At 43.8% G+C, this 16,405-nt stretch overlaps 2 protein-coding genes across 6 annotated transcripts in view; one reads left to right on the forward strand and one right to left on the reverse strand.

The window, feature by feature from the left end:
* Positions 1 to 2,708, reverse strand: part of PRKCI (protein kinase C iota) — a 46,123-nt gene extending 43,415 nt beyond the window's left edge. Inside the window, exon 1 of the mRNA XM_048863906.2 lies at positions 1,716 to 2,708. Coding sequence (XP_048719863.1) covers positions 1,716 to 1,843 — 128 coding nt within the window. The 5' untranslated portion in view covers positions 1,844 to 2,708. The remainder of the gene's footprint in view (positions 1 to 1,715) is intronic.
* Positions 2,709 to 10,071: 7,363 nt separating this feature from the next.
* PHC3 (polyhomeotic homolog 3) overlaps positions 10,072 to 16,405 on the forward strand; it is a 107,284-nt gene continuing 100,950 nt past the window's right edge. The window contains exons 1-2 of one of the 5 annotated variants that reach the window (XM_048863774.2): positions 10,072 to 10,432; positions 13,827 to 14,019. In XM_048863774.2, the coding sequence (XP_048719731.2) occupies positions 10,077 to 10,432; positions 13,827 to 14,019 (549 nt within the window). In that variant the 5' untranslated portion in view covers positions 10,072 to 10,076. The remainder of the gene's footprint in view (positions 10,433 to 13,826; positions 14,020 to 16,405) is intronic. The other 4 variants (XM_048863771.2, XM_048863773.2, XM_048863770.2 and 1 more) reach the window with 4 other exon arrangements.

Raw genomic sequence — 16,405 nt, forward strand, 5'->3', positions numbered from 1 at the left:
AAGGTTTATGGTGCTCAGTCTACACATGGCTTTTTAACTTTCCTCTAAAATTATGAAACTGCAGACATACCTTAAATATTCACTATTATTGAATGGCAAGCACTACAAACTTAGTAAAATTGCTGCTATAGCTTCATCCAACTTTCTGTCAAGAAATGTGATGGTCTCTACATGTGTACCTCTATCTGAAATGAACTTTCACCGATGTTTTAGCTATTTGGATTGTGATTTCTTCGGGGCACATGCTGTCTCTTCCTAGGTTTCTGTTCACCGTTTAGCACAATAGGTCCCAACAGAGATTGTGACCCTACGCACTACCTTAGTACATAAATTCAAATCTTTCTAAAAATACTGTAAGTAAATCAAGCAGAATGTGCTCATTCTGAACAGTTGTCAGCTGCTGAAAAATGTATTAGAATATCTGGGAGGGAAGAGGGAAAAGGGAAAGGTTATCCCAGGTAAATTCATATTTGTGAGTAATGCCACTGTAATGAGCACAGCTGATGATCTGGAGTCAGAATGGGTTCATCTCTTCACTTCTCCCCTGAGTGCCTCTTCCCACAAGCAGTTTCATGAAACCTGACACCACCCACCACCCCCAAGATGTTCCCTGGAGCACAATCCCTGTTAAGTTCCAACTGTGTTCAAAAGAGTGCTTAAGAACCATTTCTGAAAAATACTGCAACTGGCAAGTTTTGGAGCAACTGGCAGCGCTTCCTGAAGCACAGTTTAACACTGTCTATAGATGTATTGCATAAGCTAAGGGACAGAAGTTTAGCATCAAAAAACCACCCCGAACATTGTTAAAAGCAACAGCATAGGCAGAATTCACACTCCCCTACCTCCTACCCAGCCAAGAATAACATTCCAAAAAATGGGGCATTCCCATTATTTCACCATTAGGAAGAAAACATGAGTATTTTCAAATCACTGATTTATAAAGTCTGCCAGCCCAAAAGTTCACATTATCTAGTCAGCATGATAGTTCTCTCCTAACTTACACGAGGGTGCCCCGCCCCCGCAAAGCCCCATCTCCCTTAGATCCCCTTCAGCTTCAGTAAATACTCCTTCCTGCTTCCTCCGATTTCCCATTCTAATGCAACTCTGGAATCCCCCCATAATCACTGCAGGCACACGCTGAAACCCCAGATTTCCCCTGGCGCCAAGCTTCTGCAGAGACTGCCGGTACCCCCGCCCCGCCTGTAGGCTCACCCTCTCCCCTGAGGCCTTGCTCCATTACCTGCCCATTCAGTGCCGGTAGCCACCACCCCAGGGATCTACAAATATCACCTACCGCTGCTGTCCCTCAGCTCTATCCCTCAGGGGGAGAGAGATAGCTCAGTGGTTTGAGCATTGGCCTGCTAAACCCAGGATTGTGAGTTCAATCCTTGAGGGGGCCATTTAGGGATCTGGGGCAAAAATTGGGGATTGAGGACTAGATGACCTCCTGAGGTCCCTTCCAACCCTGATATTCTATGATTCTCTCCGCCCCTCACAGGCCGCTGCCCCGCTCCCGCCCCCATCCACTCCCGTACGTAGGCTTCCCTGCAACCGCCCCGGCACCGCCCTCCCCCCAATCAACCCCCTGGCCCCCAGACTCCACTCCCACCCCGTGCTCCCCACCCCCCACTCGGGTACCCCCCCCCCAAGCCACCGAGCTCCCGTCCGCCAGGCACCCCGCCCGCCAGGCACCCCGCCCAGGCCGTCTCACTCACCCTTTGTAGTAGGCTTTCACCCGGACCTGGTGGGCGCTCTCCCCGCCGAGGCTACTCCCGCCCAGCGTCGGGTGGGACATGATGGTGGTGCTGCTGCTGCTGCCGCTACTGTCCCGCTGAGTCGGCATGTCCCCGGCCCCGCGAGGCGACCAGAGGAGCAGGAAGGGAGGAAACGAGCGACTCCGAGAGCGGCCCCTGTAGTGGCACAAGCGCCGCGCCGCGCCGCGCCGCCCAGGCTTCAGGAAGCTCTTCAGCCCCGCCTCCGGCCAGCCGCTACGAGCGCCTCAGAGTCAGCCCCGCCCGAGACGGGCAGAGCCCAGGGCCCATACCGGGAGGCAGGGACAAACCACTTCTTGGAGGGAAGCAAGATGAGGAGAAACCAGTCCGGTGAGGGGAAGAGGCGGGATCAGCCTATACTCCACAGCAATGGGGGGGGGGACGACACACCACTACTTCCGGCGAGAGCAGCAAGGGGACCACCCACTCAATCCCCCTATCAATTGCCTCCTTGGTCTCCTCCAGTGCGCACCTGTTGAGGAGACTGTTCTACGCTCTGAGGAAGGAAAGGGGGGAAACAAACACCAATCTCCTTAAACGGGCACCAGAGCGATTTATCCGGAGACAAACTGTGCAGAAAAAGACAGGAACTGCCACCACCTTCTCTCGTATTCTGTAAAGTGAAGGTGTGCAACAGCAGTGATCTGTTATCCGCAGTTGGTACAGTCCATAGCTTTCTGGGGAGGGGGATATTACAGCGGGAATGGGCAAAGCCATACGGAATTCTGGGGCTTGTAGTCACTAAGGTTCAGAATCAGGGGGCATGCGCTGCTGCTGTTCTCTACCCTTGCCATAGTTGAGTAGTATGTGTGGGTGAAGGCATAGAGGTTGTTGGGATTTTATAGGGAAGGATCTGCCTGGGGTGAAATAGAAGTGTCTGACAGAGGTTTCTTAAGGGTGTAGTGCTCTTCACTTCGAGGAGTTAAGGATGGGGAGCTTGCTACCTTTGGTAGGTTGTACCAGCACAACTGCTACTTCCGCCTCCTCCCTCATGTGGTGTGTGAAATCAAGAAGAGCACTTTTTTTTTTTAAAGTTGTGCACGTGCTTGAATGCTTTGCTGGATTTGAGCCTAATCCAATTCCTGTTTTAATGCAGTGTCATTGTAGCCTCGTTGGTCCCAGAATATTACAGAGATGAGGTGAGTGAGGTAACATTTTCTACTGGACCAACTTCTGTTGGTGAGAGAGTCAAGCTCTGTGTAAGCTTGAAAGCTCACTCTCTCTCACTAACAAATTGGTCCAATAAAAGATGTTACATAGAGAAATAAATGGGGGGTGAGGTATTTTAATGGTAATATATCAGTTGTTTTGGGAGCAGAAGTGACAACTAGAGCAGCATTTGCTGAAACTCACTGCAAAAATCCTTTTTTAGCACACTGATGTGATTTACCACTGTTTTGAGGTTATGATTAATTAACAGGTTTGAATTCAACAAATGATTGAAACCTGCATGCACTACACTGTTCACTACAGCGTTCAGGTGCAACAGGATAAAGTGTCATCAATAATTTGCTAGGACAATCTACTCCATTTTTCAAGGGAGACAAGTAATTTGGTGAGGAGTGTTCTGCAGTAATGTAGAATACTCAGGAAGCCTGGGTGATCTATTCTCATTTTTTCCCATGTATCCACTAATATGGGTGTAATTTTAAACCTGTTTCTGTAGGCAGCAAAACATATCATCAGTAATTTACCAGAAGGAAACATAGAGCTATGGTAGCTCTTTGTCTAAATTATTTCTTTTAAGCAATCATACAATTAGAAGTTTCTAGATCTGTTTGTTTTTTTTTCCTGACAATCAGCTACAGATGTTGTTCCTGCTGTCACTGCTTTGAGGTCGGTGGAGTGAAATATTATAGGATAATGCAACAGTTTGTGACAAGCTGGTCAGTGCACTTGTTAATCACCTCCAGAAAAAAAAAAAGGGGGGGGGAATCCACACATTCAGATCTGGACCTAACGTAATTTTGAACTTCCATTCACCAGCATTAAACAAAGGAATAAGGCCTGGTCTACACTTAAAAATTAGGTCAACATTGCTACGTTGGTCAAGGGTGTGAACAATCCATGACTGATGTAGCTATGCTGACCTAACTGCTAGTGTAGACACAGTTATGTCTTCCTCTGTCAATGTAGCTACTATTGTTCGGAGAGGTCGTGTTCCTACACCAACGGGAAAAATCTGTTCCCTCGGTATAGGCTGCATCTACATTACGGGGTAATGCCAGCACAGCTACAGCAACATAGCTATGCTGGCATAGTCTCTGTAGTATAGCCTTACCCTAAGACTTGCATTTACTAGAGATCAAATAATATAGGGTAACAATACCTGTAATTTAGTCAAACACGTGCTTCATCTACTGCTTCTTCCAGGTCCCAGTATGTTATTTTCTAGTTCATTCTCTATTGTTAATTTACTACCTTACCTGTGAGGGGAATCAAGTGACTGCAGCCAATCAGCTTTGATAAGAAAACAGTTGTTTTCTGGGAAATTATTACAAATCTAGTTGCTAACTACCTGGAACAAGATTTTAACCCTTGGCTTGCCAGGCATCAGACAAAATGTATCAGCCTGCCATGCTTCTGTAATGCAAAATCTTAAATTATCCCACTCTGTTACTGTATCACTGACAGACCAACCAACCTGATGACCCATATTGTATGTTCCATAACAATTTAACAGAAGGCATTACAATTGTAATCAAGTCAATCTACTTGTATGTAAATTTCAAGGAGATGTACTAGATCAGAGGTTCTCAAAATACATTTTTTGGTGGCCTCAGAGTACAGCCGCCAACTCTTGCGAGTGGCTGTTCTGACAATTTTTCCTACAATACTTAACTTTAGGAAAAACAAATAAATATGCACATATACATGTCCAAATCATTGTAAATTTATTTTGTAGAGGTTTTTTTTGCAGACTCAATTATTAAAAATAATGTACAGTTGTCTCTATTCTTTACTAGATCTAAACAGAATAGAAACTCAAATAAGGCGTTTTGCACATTCTTGTCTCTTTTGTTGTTGTTTCTTTTGCTTTTTGGTTGCTTTTTTAAAAAACTTGCTAGCTAGTAAGTCTGCTGCTGTGAAAAGTAATATTTGTTATCAATTTGTTATAAATTTGTATATCAATTTCCACAGCAGATTTACTAGCTAGCTGGGAGGCTGTGAAAAGTGATATTAACAAACATACAAATATCAATTTGCACAGCAGACTTACTCAGCCCTGGCAAGCCAGGGGACAAATTAAGCCCTGGATGGGAAGGTTGTTAGGGAAACAGCGGGGGCCAAGGGCAATGGATGGGGAGCAGGGGAGGCAGTGGGGGTCGGAGGTGGTGTGTGTGTGTGTGTGTGTGGTGGGGGGTGAGCCGAGGGCTGGCACCCACAGCCAGGGTCCAGGGCTGTAGCCTAAACCCCCACGACCAGAGCCTGCTGCCCCCCACCCCAGGACTGAAGCCCAAGCCTCACTGCCCCTGGAAAGGTGGGGAACTCACACCGGCTGCCTGTTCCTGTGGCGTTTGTGGCTCCAGAGGGAGGGAAGTGCCAAACCCCTGCTGATGGCCCTGGGGGAGGGGCCACTGCTTTGCACCTGACCCCCACCCCCCAATCACTGCCTAAGAGGCTGTGGCCACTAGAAAAGCCTCTGGTGGCTGCATTTGAGAAATGCTGTAGTAGACTAGCCATCATCAACTAATTCATTTGTAGTAAAAGAAATCAAAGGTAGATGCCAAATGCATTTGTCTGTGTTTACCTATACCTTGTTATAAGTTTAACAATGTAACCAGATTAGCTTGTAGTAGCTTGTAGCCCCTGGTGCGCCGGATCAGTTTGTTTACCTGCCGCGTCCGCAGGTTCAGCCGATCGTGGCTCCCACTGGATGATGACTCAGCACATGTTCATTTTAAGAACACTTTCACTGTAGATTTCACAAATGCAAAGATGGTACCAATGTGAGATTTCTAACTGACTCAAGGTTTAAGAATCTGAAGTGCCTTTCAAAATCTGAGAGGGATGAGGTGCGGAGCATGCTTTCAGAAGATAGGTCAGTGGTTTGAGCATTGGCCTGCTAAACCCAGGGTTGTGAGTTCAATCCTTGAGGGGGCCATTTAGGGATCTGGGTCAAAAATTGGGGATTGGTCCTGCTTTGAGCAGGGGGTTGGACTAGATGACCTCCTGAGGTCCCTTCCAACTCTGATATTCTGTGTGTGATATCAACACTCTGATGCGGAAACTACAGAACCCGAACCACCAGAAAAGAAAATCAACCTTCTGCTGCTGGGATCTGACTCAGATGATGAAAATGAACATGTATTGGTTTGGATTGCTTTGGATTGTTATTGAGCAGAACCCATCATCTGCATGGATGCATGTCCACTGAAACGGTGGTTGAAGTATGAATGGACATATGAATCTTTAGCACATCTAGCATGTAAATATCTTGCAAGGTTGGCTACAACAATGCCATGCGAACACCTGTTGTCACTTTCAGGTGACATTGTAAACAAGAAGCAGGCAGCATTATCCCCTGAAAATTGTAACAAAACTTGTTTGTCTTAGTGATTGACTGAAGTAGGACTGAGTGGACTTGCAGGCTCTACAATTTTACATTGTTTTATTTTTGAATGCAGTTTTTTTTGTACATAATTCTATATTTGTAAGTTCAACTTTCATGCTAAAGAGATTGCACTACAGTACTTGTATTAGGTGAATTGAAAAATACTATTTCTTTTGTTTTTTTACAGTGCAAATATTTGTAATAAAAAATAAATATAAAGTGAGCACTGTACACTTTGTATTCTGTGTTGTAATTGAAATCAATATATTTGAAAATGTAGAAAACATCCAAAACTATTTAAATAAATGGTATTCTATTATTGTTTAACAGTGCGATTAATCATGATTATTTTTTTTAATCGTGCAATTAATCACGGTTAATTTTTTTAATTGCTTGAGAGCCCTAGTTATAATGAAGGACCAACTAATTGCTTTATGTGAATAAGTATAACTAGTTTACCTGTTACACTTATTCACATAAAGCAATTAGTTGGAAGTAATAGGAAGTAGAAGACTAGCTTCAAAGAAATGGTCCACATAATATATGCATGACCTATTCTTTCTCGGGGGAAGGCCCTGCCATGGCAATATCTGTTAGGAGGTTTGTCAACCTGCTAGAAAAGCTATAAATAGGGCCCTACCAAATTCAGGGACCATTTTGGTCAATTTCACGACCAGAGGGTTTAAAAATTAGCCAATTTAACAATTTCAGATGTTTACATCCAACCCAAAATGGGATAATTGGGGTGGGGGGGCTTGAAAATTGTTGTAGGGTTGTCACAGGATTGCCACCCTCACTTCTATGCTGCCTTCAGAGCTGGGCTCTGAAGACAGCAGCTACCAACCTTCCTGAAGCTAGGGGAGGTTCCCAGAGCTGGGTCCCAACTGCTGGGAGCACCTCAGCTGGGGGCTCCTAACTACTAGTCCACTGGCAGATTAATGCAGGAGCCCTCGCCAATTTGGGGGCCCCCAAATGCGTGATGAAGCTCCAGCTACAGCCATGGGGGCCAGAAGCCCCAAGCCCAGGTGCCCAGAGCCCTGGCAGGAGTGGAAGCTCCGAGCCTGGTCAGAAGCCGTCAGGGTGAAAGCCCTGGGCCAAGTCCTGAAGCTGCTAAAGCACAGAAGTGAGGGCACTCCCAGCAGCATGAGAAGATCAGATTTCATGGGGCAGGGCTTATTTCACGGTCCGTGACATATTTTCCATGGCCATGAGCCTGATCCTGCCATGTCGAGTCTGCTTAAACTTTGAACAAGGAAAGTATAAGTTGTCAGATGGAGATCTTCCAAATAATTATTTGGAATACTCTGGAAAATGCATGGAAAGACTTCAACAGACTTTACATCTAAGCTGCCTTTCGATTCTGACCTGTTGGGAAGATTCCAGAGAGACTTTTACAAGCCAGCAATTTATTCCATCACTGCTGTGATCCTGAACTCTGAACACTGGAAGTCACTTGTATGTATATTGATCTTTTAACCATTTGTAACCCTCTTCTTTCTATTTCCTTTTATTGTTAAATCTTTAGCTTTCGTTATTAAAAGATTGGCACCAGCATGATTAGTGAGACTCATATTGACCTGGGGATAAGTGTTTAACCAATCCAAAAGGACCAATCTCCCATAGGGTGAATCAGGTTTTCAGTAACCCCTCTCTATACTCCATTTGGCTGTCTATATGCGATCCAGGATTGCCAAAAGGTGACTATGGTTGGCTTCTTGTTAACCAGTGTGGCATTGCAGAAGCTGTTTTGTTACTGGCTTGGCTAATAAAATTATAGAATAAACTGACAGTTTGGGGGATTGTCTGCCGTATTTCTTGCAGTCTGCCCTAAGTGTGGCATTCTCAGGGTGGCTATGGCCCATTCAGGCTTCCATTGAAGTCAATGAAAAGACCCTCCTCATCCTTGACATCAGTGGATACAAAATCAGGCCCATATCCTGTGAGGTGCTAAGCACCTCCTAGAAAGTACTGAATACCCTCAACTTCCTTTGAAGTGAATGGATAAAATCCTGACCCCATTGACATAAATGGCAAAACTCCCATTGACTTCAATGGCATCTGGATTTCACCCAGTGAGAATTGAGGGCTCTTGGAATCTGTAGATGTTTAGCACTTTGCATGATCAGGCTCAGAATAAAAGATAGTTCTCTGGCAGCAGACAGTGATTAAAATCATGCACGGATTTGATAGATACAGTACCACTATACCTGCTAAAAATATGGAAATTTTTTAAAAAATTCTAAAATGTCATTTTAAAGTTTTTTTAAAAGAACTGATTTTTAAAATTTTCACAAAGTATTTACTGAAAATATGAAGGGTATTTTTTTTAACTTCTTCACCCTATAATTTTACACAATCCATAAATGGCTGCACTCACTGTTCTCTGCAGGTCCATTTATTCTTTTACGTAGAGACTGTCCAGACACAAATGGACACAAATCAGATGTCGAGAATTATAACATTCATAAACCAGTCGGAGAACACTTCAATCTCTCTGGTCACTCGATTTCTGATCTCAAAGTGACTATCCTTCAACAAAAAAACTTCAAAAACAGACTCCAACGAGAGACTGCTGAATTGGAATTAATTTGCAAATTGGATACAATTAACTTAGGCTTGAATAGAGACTGGAAATGGTTGATTCATTATAAAAAGTAACCTATTTCCCCTTGTTTTATTCCTCCCCCCCCCCCCCCCCCCTTCCTCAGACGTTCTTGTTAAACCCTGGATTTGTGCTGGAAATGGCCCACCTTGATTATCATACACATTGTAAGGAGAGTGATCACTTTAGATAAGCTATTATCAGCAGGAGAGAGGGGTGGGGGGAGAGAAAACCTTCTGTAGTGATCAACACCCATTTTTTTCATGGTCTGTGTGTATAAAAACATCTTCTGTATTTTCCACAGTATGCATCCGATGAAGTGAGCTGTAGCTCACGAAAGCTTATGCTCAAATAAATTGGCTAGTCTCTAAGGTGCCCCAAGTACTTTTCTTTTTGCGAATACAGACTAACACGGCTGTTACTCTGAAACCTGCTTTTTTGAATGTGATTGGTGGAATTAACTTGATCACTGAGTTAGCATGTCACTATGCAAGGTGATGACATTTTGTTGCTATGCAGTCATTATCTTGGTGTGAAAATGTCACAACACAACCCAATGTGATCATGAGTCACAACATCATCATTGAATGTGTGGTATCAAAGGGGAAATTAATATATGATATATATTTGTTCAACACTAAAAATAAATTAGTTGCATTTCTATAGTGTCTTCTATCCAAGGATCTTAAAATACTTACAGATTAAAGTGATTTTCAAATGTTAACTAATTTAGCCCTCACAACATCTCTGAGAGAAACATTTAATTATACAGATCTAACGAGGGGGAAACTGAGAGCAAAGATTTTCAGAGTTGTCAACCTCTTGCAGGTCTCATTAATTTCTGGGGGAGATGTGAAGGCTGGTACCTCTGAAAATCAGGCCTTAAGTGACGTGCACGGTGTGAGCCAAGCAGGGCAGGGAATCCAGGTTTCCCTTTCTCTCAGCGCCCTGCTCTAGTTACCCTCTAATTCTGACCAGCCTGTCTCCTGTGCACGCTTTAGATTTTTCCAAAAACAAACACTGGGGAGGGGGACTGGAGGGAGTGCCATTGTGTTGGGCTAAAGCGCGGCCACCATTTTACCATGACCCGTGATAACCTTTCATGGGCCCTGGCCGGAGGCAATTTGGGATACGGGACTTGATTAAAATGGTAACAGTCCCCTCGAAACTCCCACGACCCTGGGCCACGGCTATTAGCCCTCCGCCTCCCACTCCCGCTTTAAGCCTGTGGCGACTTAGGAGAAGCTTATTGACAACACAAGCGGTGTGGGCTGGGCAGCGTGAGGGACGTAGGACGCGGAGCAGCGGCTGTCTGCCGCACTCTGGCGCCCACACAGCTCCAAGCAGGACCGCGGTGCTAGGTGAGGTACCTGCAGCACTGGGGCCGGACGTCTGGAGCCCGGGGCTCACAACTCCCCCTTTCCCCCCGACTTCGACCTCCCGGCGGCGGAGCGCATGCGCAATGCCTCCCCGTGAGGGAGGAGAGAAGATGGCGGAAGCGGAGTGAGTAATTCGTTCGAGGCGAATCCGGTCCCGCTCGGGTGGATGGGGGAGGGGAAAGCGGGCGGGGCCGGGCCGGGAACTGGGACCTGATAACGCGGCGACCTTGGGCTAGCCTCATGCAGGGAGCCGTTCCCCTCTCCCGTCTGACAGCGGGTGCCAGGCAGGGCATCGCCGGGCGCTGGGCCACGGGCACCTCCTGGCTCAAGGGCTCCTGCCTGCCGTGCTGCCCCCACCAGGGGCCCGTCTTGGCCAGCCCGCCCCACAGGACAGCACTGTGGGGGTGGTGGCACAGTGGGTGTCCTGAGGGGGCGGTGACCTGGCCTGAGGTGGGATGCGGTGGCCTGGCCCAGAGGTGGCAGTACCGTGGTGGGAGGCTGTATAGCGCTGGGGGTCGTGGGGTGGGTGTCTTGGGGCAGCACCGTGGTTGTCTTAAGGTGTGTGGTGGCACGGAGAGGGCAGTGGCAGGAGCGCGGGGGAGGGTTGTTTCTACCACAGGGCAGCCTGCTGAGGGCACGGCCCAGGCATAGGGGAAGGTGGAGACTGCTGGGGTGGCTAGGCCTCATCAGGCAGTTTCATGGACTCTGCTAATCTTACTTGGGTTTGTGATTAAACTTCAAAAACAGACTCCAATGAGAGACTGCTGAATTGGAACTAATTTGCAAACTGGACACCATTAAATTAGGCTTGAATAAGGACTGGGGGTGGATGTGTCATTACAAAAAGTAAAACTATTTCCCCATGTTTATTCCCCCCCCCCCCACACACACACACACTATTCCTCATGCGTTCTTGTCAACTGCTGGAAATGGCCCATCTTGATTATCACTACAAAAGGATTTTTTTCTCTCCTGCTGGTAATAGCTCACCTTAACTGATCACTCTCCTTATAGTATAGTGTGTATGGTAACACCCATTGTTTCATGTTCTCTGTGTATATAAAATCATCCTACTGTATTTTCCACTGCATGCATTCGATGAAGTGGGCTGTAGCCCACAAAAGCTTATGGTCAAATAAATTTGTTAGTCTCTAAGGTGCCACAAGTACTCCTGTTCTTTTTGCGGATACACGCTAACACGGCTGAAACCGTTGTTTGAAACCTATTGTTCTACTGATTCTTGGTGTTTGATGCCTCTGTCATCTGGTAATTTTATGGGTTCGCTTAGTTGCTTGGGTTGCTCCAAATTTTAGTCTAAGGCTATGTCTACACTAGAGAGCTTGTACCGAGGCAGCTGTGCCACTGTAAGATCTCTTGTGTAGCAGCTCTATGCCAATGCGATCAAGTCAGTCCTATAAAGGGACTTTGGTTTCAACCTTCAATATGGAGAGGTTATCTTCTGTGTCATAAATCATCACCCACCTGCTGAACTGATTCTGGATTCCAGGCTCTTCAGCCCCCAAAATACAAATTTCTCAAAAATGGTAGGTCTCTGTCACTTGAGCTAACAAAAGATCATGTTATCTGTCAGCTAATGAAATACCTGTAGTTCTTTCTACATTGCAACCGATTAATAGAGAAGATAATGTTCTCTTTTTCTTTCACACACACAAAATGTCCACATGTTGCTTCCATTACTATTGTTTGTACTGTGGTCGCACCTAGGTGCCACCAATGAAGGACCCTGTTCTGTTAAGCCCTGTCCACATAATCAGTGGCAAAAAATACAAGAGCAGGGTTGATTTGAGTGAGTTATGCACCCAGGGGGTTTAAGATTGGATCTCAAATTAAACATAACAAAAACTCTGCATAATTATAGTATATTTTCTTCATATAATTATTGCATTAATTTTCTACAAATGAATGCTTGGGAAAGTTGGGAGCGTAATAAAGCTCTTTTTGAGCAAGTGGGACCATTTAAGCTAAAGGAGTAACTCTTATCTTGCAGAAATCATAGCCTGTTGGCCTCTTGTGGATCAGCCACTAGAAGCGGATACATCACACACATAGCCAGTGTTGTACCTTCAAAATACTTATCAATTATGAAAATTAAACATCCAGAGTGATTCCCTATATTAATAACTTAGTTGAATTAGACAAGATTCTGCTCAAATCGGAAAGAGAAATTTTAAATGTAAATGTTTCATTGAAGTGAACCCAAGATCCTGCACAGGAGGGAGATACAATACTGTAAAGTTTGCCTCTATATTAATTGCCTTCTTACCTGTTACATTTTTTTCTTAATATTGAATGATACTGGCATGTGCACATAGGGGTGTTGTCCTCTGCTGGAGAGTATCAGAACTGATCAGCTTTGTACCATAAGCCCTATACATAACACCTAATGATGACGATACTGTACCTAACTCTTACATATCCTTTTTCATTAGTAGATCTCTAAGCACTTTGCAAACAAGTATCATTATTCCCATTTTACAGCTGGAGATTCTCTTTCAGTTCAAGTGGTAGGAGGCCTATGCTTTTGGAGCAAGAATTCTGAGTTGTTTTCCCACTACTGCAATGAGGTTCCCAATGGCCATGGCAAGCAGCATAGTGACAAGTGTGAAGTCCTAGATTGTCACATGTTTGTTAGAATTTATTGATTATTACAAGTTATGTACTGTAAGCACTCTACAGAGCTTTGTTATGCTCTTAGCAATGCTGTTCGTCTGCAGTATACTGCAACTTTCTGAAGGACTGCTTTCTGTGCTCTGCTACCTTCTTTTAAAAACATAAAGTAAAAGAAAAAGTATGTTCTCCTATGATCCTACTCCTTCCAAAAATAGTAGTCCTGCTATTTATTCTTGATCTGACCATACTGAAACAGAAAATCGAACAAAAATGTTAACTCCACCAGAAACTCATAGTGAGTTTACTTAAATTTTAAACACGGCTTCTATGAAGAGAAGTCATCTTCTACAGAAGAAAGAAAGAAAGGTTGGTTAGGAAAGCTGAGGAAGTCTACATTAAGTGAATGAATCTGTATTTCAGATGGTGGGTAAAGAGAGGCCAGAATAGATAAGAAGATTCCCTTCGTACAACACTGCTCTTCCGCATAAAGCAGCGGAGAAGTAAAAGCAATTTTCCCACAGTCTTGTCTCCTGAGGGCTAAAGTTAACCACCAATGATTTTTTTTTTCAGAAACTTTATCTTGGTGCAGGTGCATGATGTGAGTAGGCAGTGGCTTTCCCACTGTGCTTCTTTGGAGGATGGTGATATAATGTGTAGCTTGGTGGTATTCAGTTTTGATGGTAATTACATCAGTAAACTACTACTTTAGGAGTTTTTGATGTAGCTTAAGTGTATTATACCTAATAATTAGAATACCTTCACAAGCTTAAAACTATGTCTGCCTGTCCATAAGTGATATACAATGAGTCCTTTTCTTAGGAATTAACATAAATTGTCCATGATTATTTCTTTGGAATAATTTTAGATTTTTTTTTCTTTAAATTCAGTACATCATGTACTAGTATAAATGAACTGCTTGAATTTCCTGCCAGACTGAAAGAACATTGCACTGCTATGGAGAATGAATCCAATGCAACAACATGTTCCGCATGTACAACTACCATCACCACCACCTCCTCCTCTCGGACACAACCACCACAGATATCTGTCTATAGTGGCTCCGACCGACATGCTGTACAGGTACTGGGCTGTGATGTAGAGCAGAGGTTCTCAACCAGGGATCTGGGGCCCCCAGGGGGCCACAAGCAGGTTTCAGGGGGGCCTCCAAAATAGAGCAAAGCCGGTGTTAGACTTGCAGGAGCCCAGGGCAGAAAGCCGAAGCCCGAGCCTTGCCATGCGAGGCTGAAGCTGTAGCCCGAGCAACTTGGGCACCCTGTGCCCCTGCCCTGTTTGCTACCCCCTAACGCTGGCCCTGGCTTTTAATCTACTGGATATGTAGAAAAACAGCTGTGTGGCACAGGTGGGCCAGGGAGTTTTAATAGCATGTTGGGGGGGCCTCAGAAGGTTGAGAACCTCTGATGTAGTGTAGAGAGAAATAGAAAGAATTTCATAAACAATGTTTACTGATTAAAAACTCAAACATAGGCAACATACTGGCTTATAAAAATAAATCGGGCAGTGCTGCATGCTAGTAAGTTAAAAGTTTCATTCTTTCTTTTCTGGTTCTCACTGTCTGGGTTGTTTGAGTGTTTTCATGAAATAGTGATTGTTTACAAAAAACTTTCAGTGGTAGAAACTTTGCTGCTGACTTGAATCTTGCACTATACAGACTAGTTTTGTTATCACGATCATAAGTAATGGAGTGGATGAAATATCTAGATTCCCTGGAACCACAGCCTTGTCATGACAAGGGTCAGCTCAGCTCTCTGGTCTTTTGCATAGATAAATTGTGTACCGTGTATTTTGTAAGGTTGTATGTGAGGTTTTTCTGATAAGACCTTTAAAAACCAATGTGCATAGACATTAATGATGAAATCTTGGCTTCATTGAAGTCAGTGGTAAAACTCCCATTGACTTCATTGGAGCTAGAATTTTATCCCAAAGGCCCTATGACACGTTTTTGAAGAGTAGGTGTAGAAGGTTGACCCAGCGTTCTTGCCAGTCTTTTCTCTCTAATCCCGGCTGTTGTGCAACGTTTCTTAGTGCCAGTTATCTGCTTATCTGTCATTTACCTCAGAAGAGCCAGCATTTCAGTAGGGCTGTATAGTATGTATTTTATCTGTAAATTGATTTGGGAACAATTGAGCTGAAAGGTGCTATATAATGTGGATTGTCAAAGAATAGGCTTATACTATAGACCAGAATGTGTGTGTTAGTTACAATCTATAATTCACTTGAACGTTGATTATGTAGGAAGTTTAGTGTTATGCAGGTGTTCAGGGAGTGGGGGAGTGTTTGTTTGTTTTTTATTTTCTTGCAATGGTGAACTTCCATTATAGCACTAACAAGATTAAAATAGTTGAGTATTTTGTAGGGCTGTCAATTAATCGCAGTTAACTCACACAATCAACTCAAAAAAATTAATCATGATTAATACCAGTTTTAATTGCACTGTTAAGCAATAGAATACCAATTGACATTTATTAAATATTTTGGATTTTTTCTACATTTTCATATATATTATATTCTGTGTTGTAATTAAAATCAAAGTGTATATTATTTTTGATTACAAATATTTGCACTGAAAAAATTATAAACAAAAGAAATAGTATTTTTCAATTCACCACATAGAAGCACTGTAGTGCAATCTTTGTAGTGAAAGTGCAACTTACAAATGTAGTTTTGTGGGGTTTTTTTGTTACATAACTCAAAAACAATGTAAAACTTCAGAGCCTACAAGTCCACTCAGTCCTACTTGTTGTTCAGCCAATCACTTAGACAAACAAGTTTCTTTACATTGACAGGAGAGAATGCTGTTCTCTTCTTATTTACAATGTCACCAGAAAGTGAGAACAGGCATTTGCATGGCACTTTTGTAGCTGGCGTACCAGATATGCTAAACATTCATATGCCCCTTCATGCTTCAGCCACCATTCTAGAGGACAAGCTTCCATGCTGATGACGCTCATTAAAAAAAAATGCGTTAATTAAATTTGTAACTGAACTCTTTGGGGGAGAATAGTATGTCTCCTGTTCTGTTTTACGTGCATTCTATATTTATCGTTATAGCAGTCTTGGATGATGACCCAGCACATGTTGTTCATTTTAAGAACATTTTCAGTGCAGATTTGACAAAATGCAAAGAAGGTATCAATGTGAGATTTCTAAAAATAGTTACAGCACTCTACCCAAGGTTTAAGAATCTGAAGTGCCTTCCAAAATCTGAGAGGGACGAGGTGTGGAGCATGCTTTCAGAAGTCTTAAAAGAGCAGCACTCCTATGCAGAAACTACAGAACCTGAACCACAAAAGAGAAAATCAGCCTTCTGCTGGTGGTATCTGACTCAGATAATGAAAATGAACATGCGTCGGTCCACGCTGTTTTCGATTGTTATCGAGCAGAACCCATCATCAGCATGCGTGCATATCCTCTGGAATGGTGGTTGAAGCATCAAGGGACATATGAA

This window comes from Caretta caretta, chromosome 9 (assembly GCF_965140235.1).
Source record: "Caretta caretta isolate rCarCar2 chromosome 9, rCarCar1.hap1, whole genome shotgun sequence".
NCBI lineage: Eukaryota > Metazoa > Chordata > Testudines > Cheloniidae > Caretta > Caretta caretta.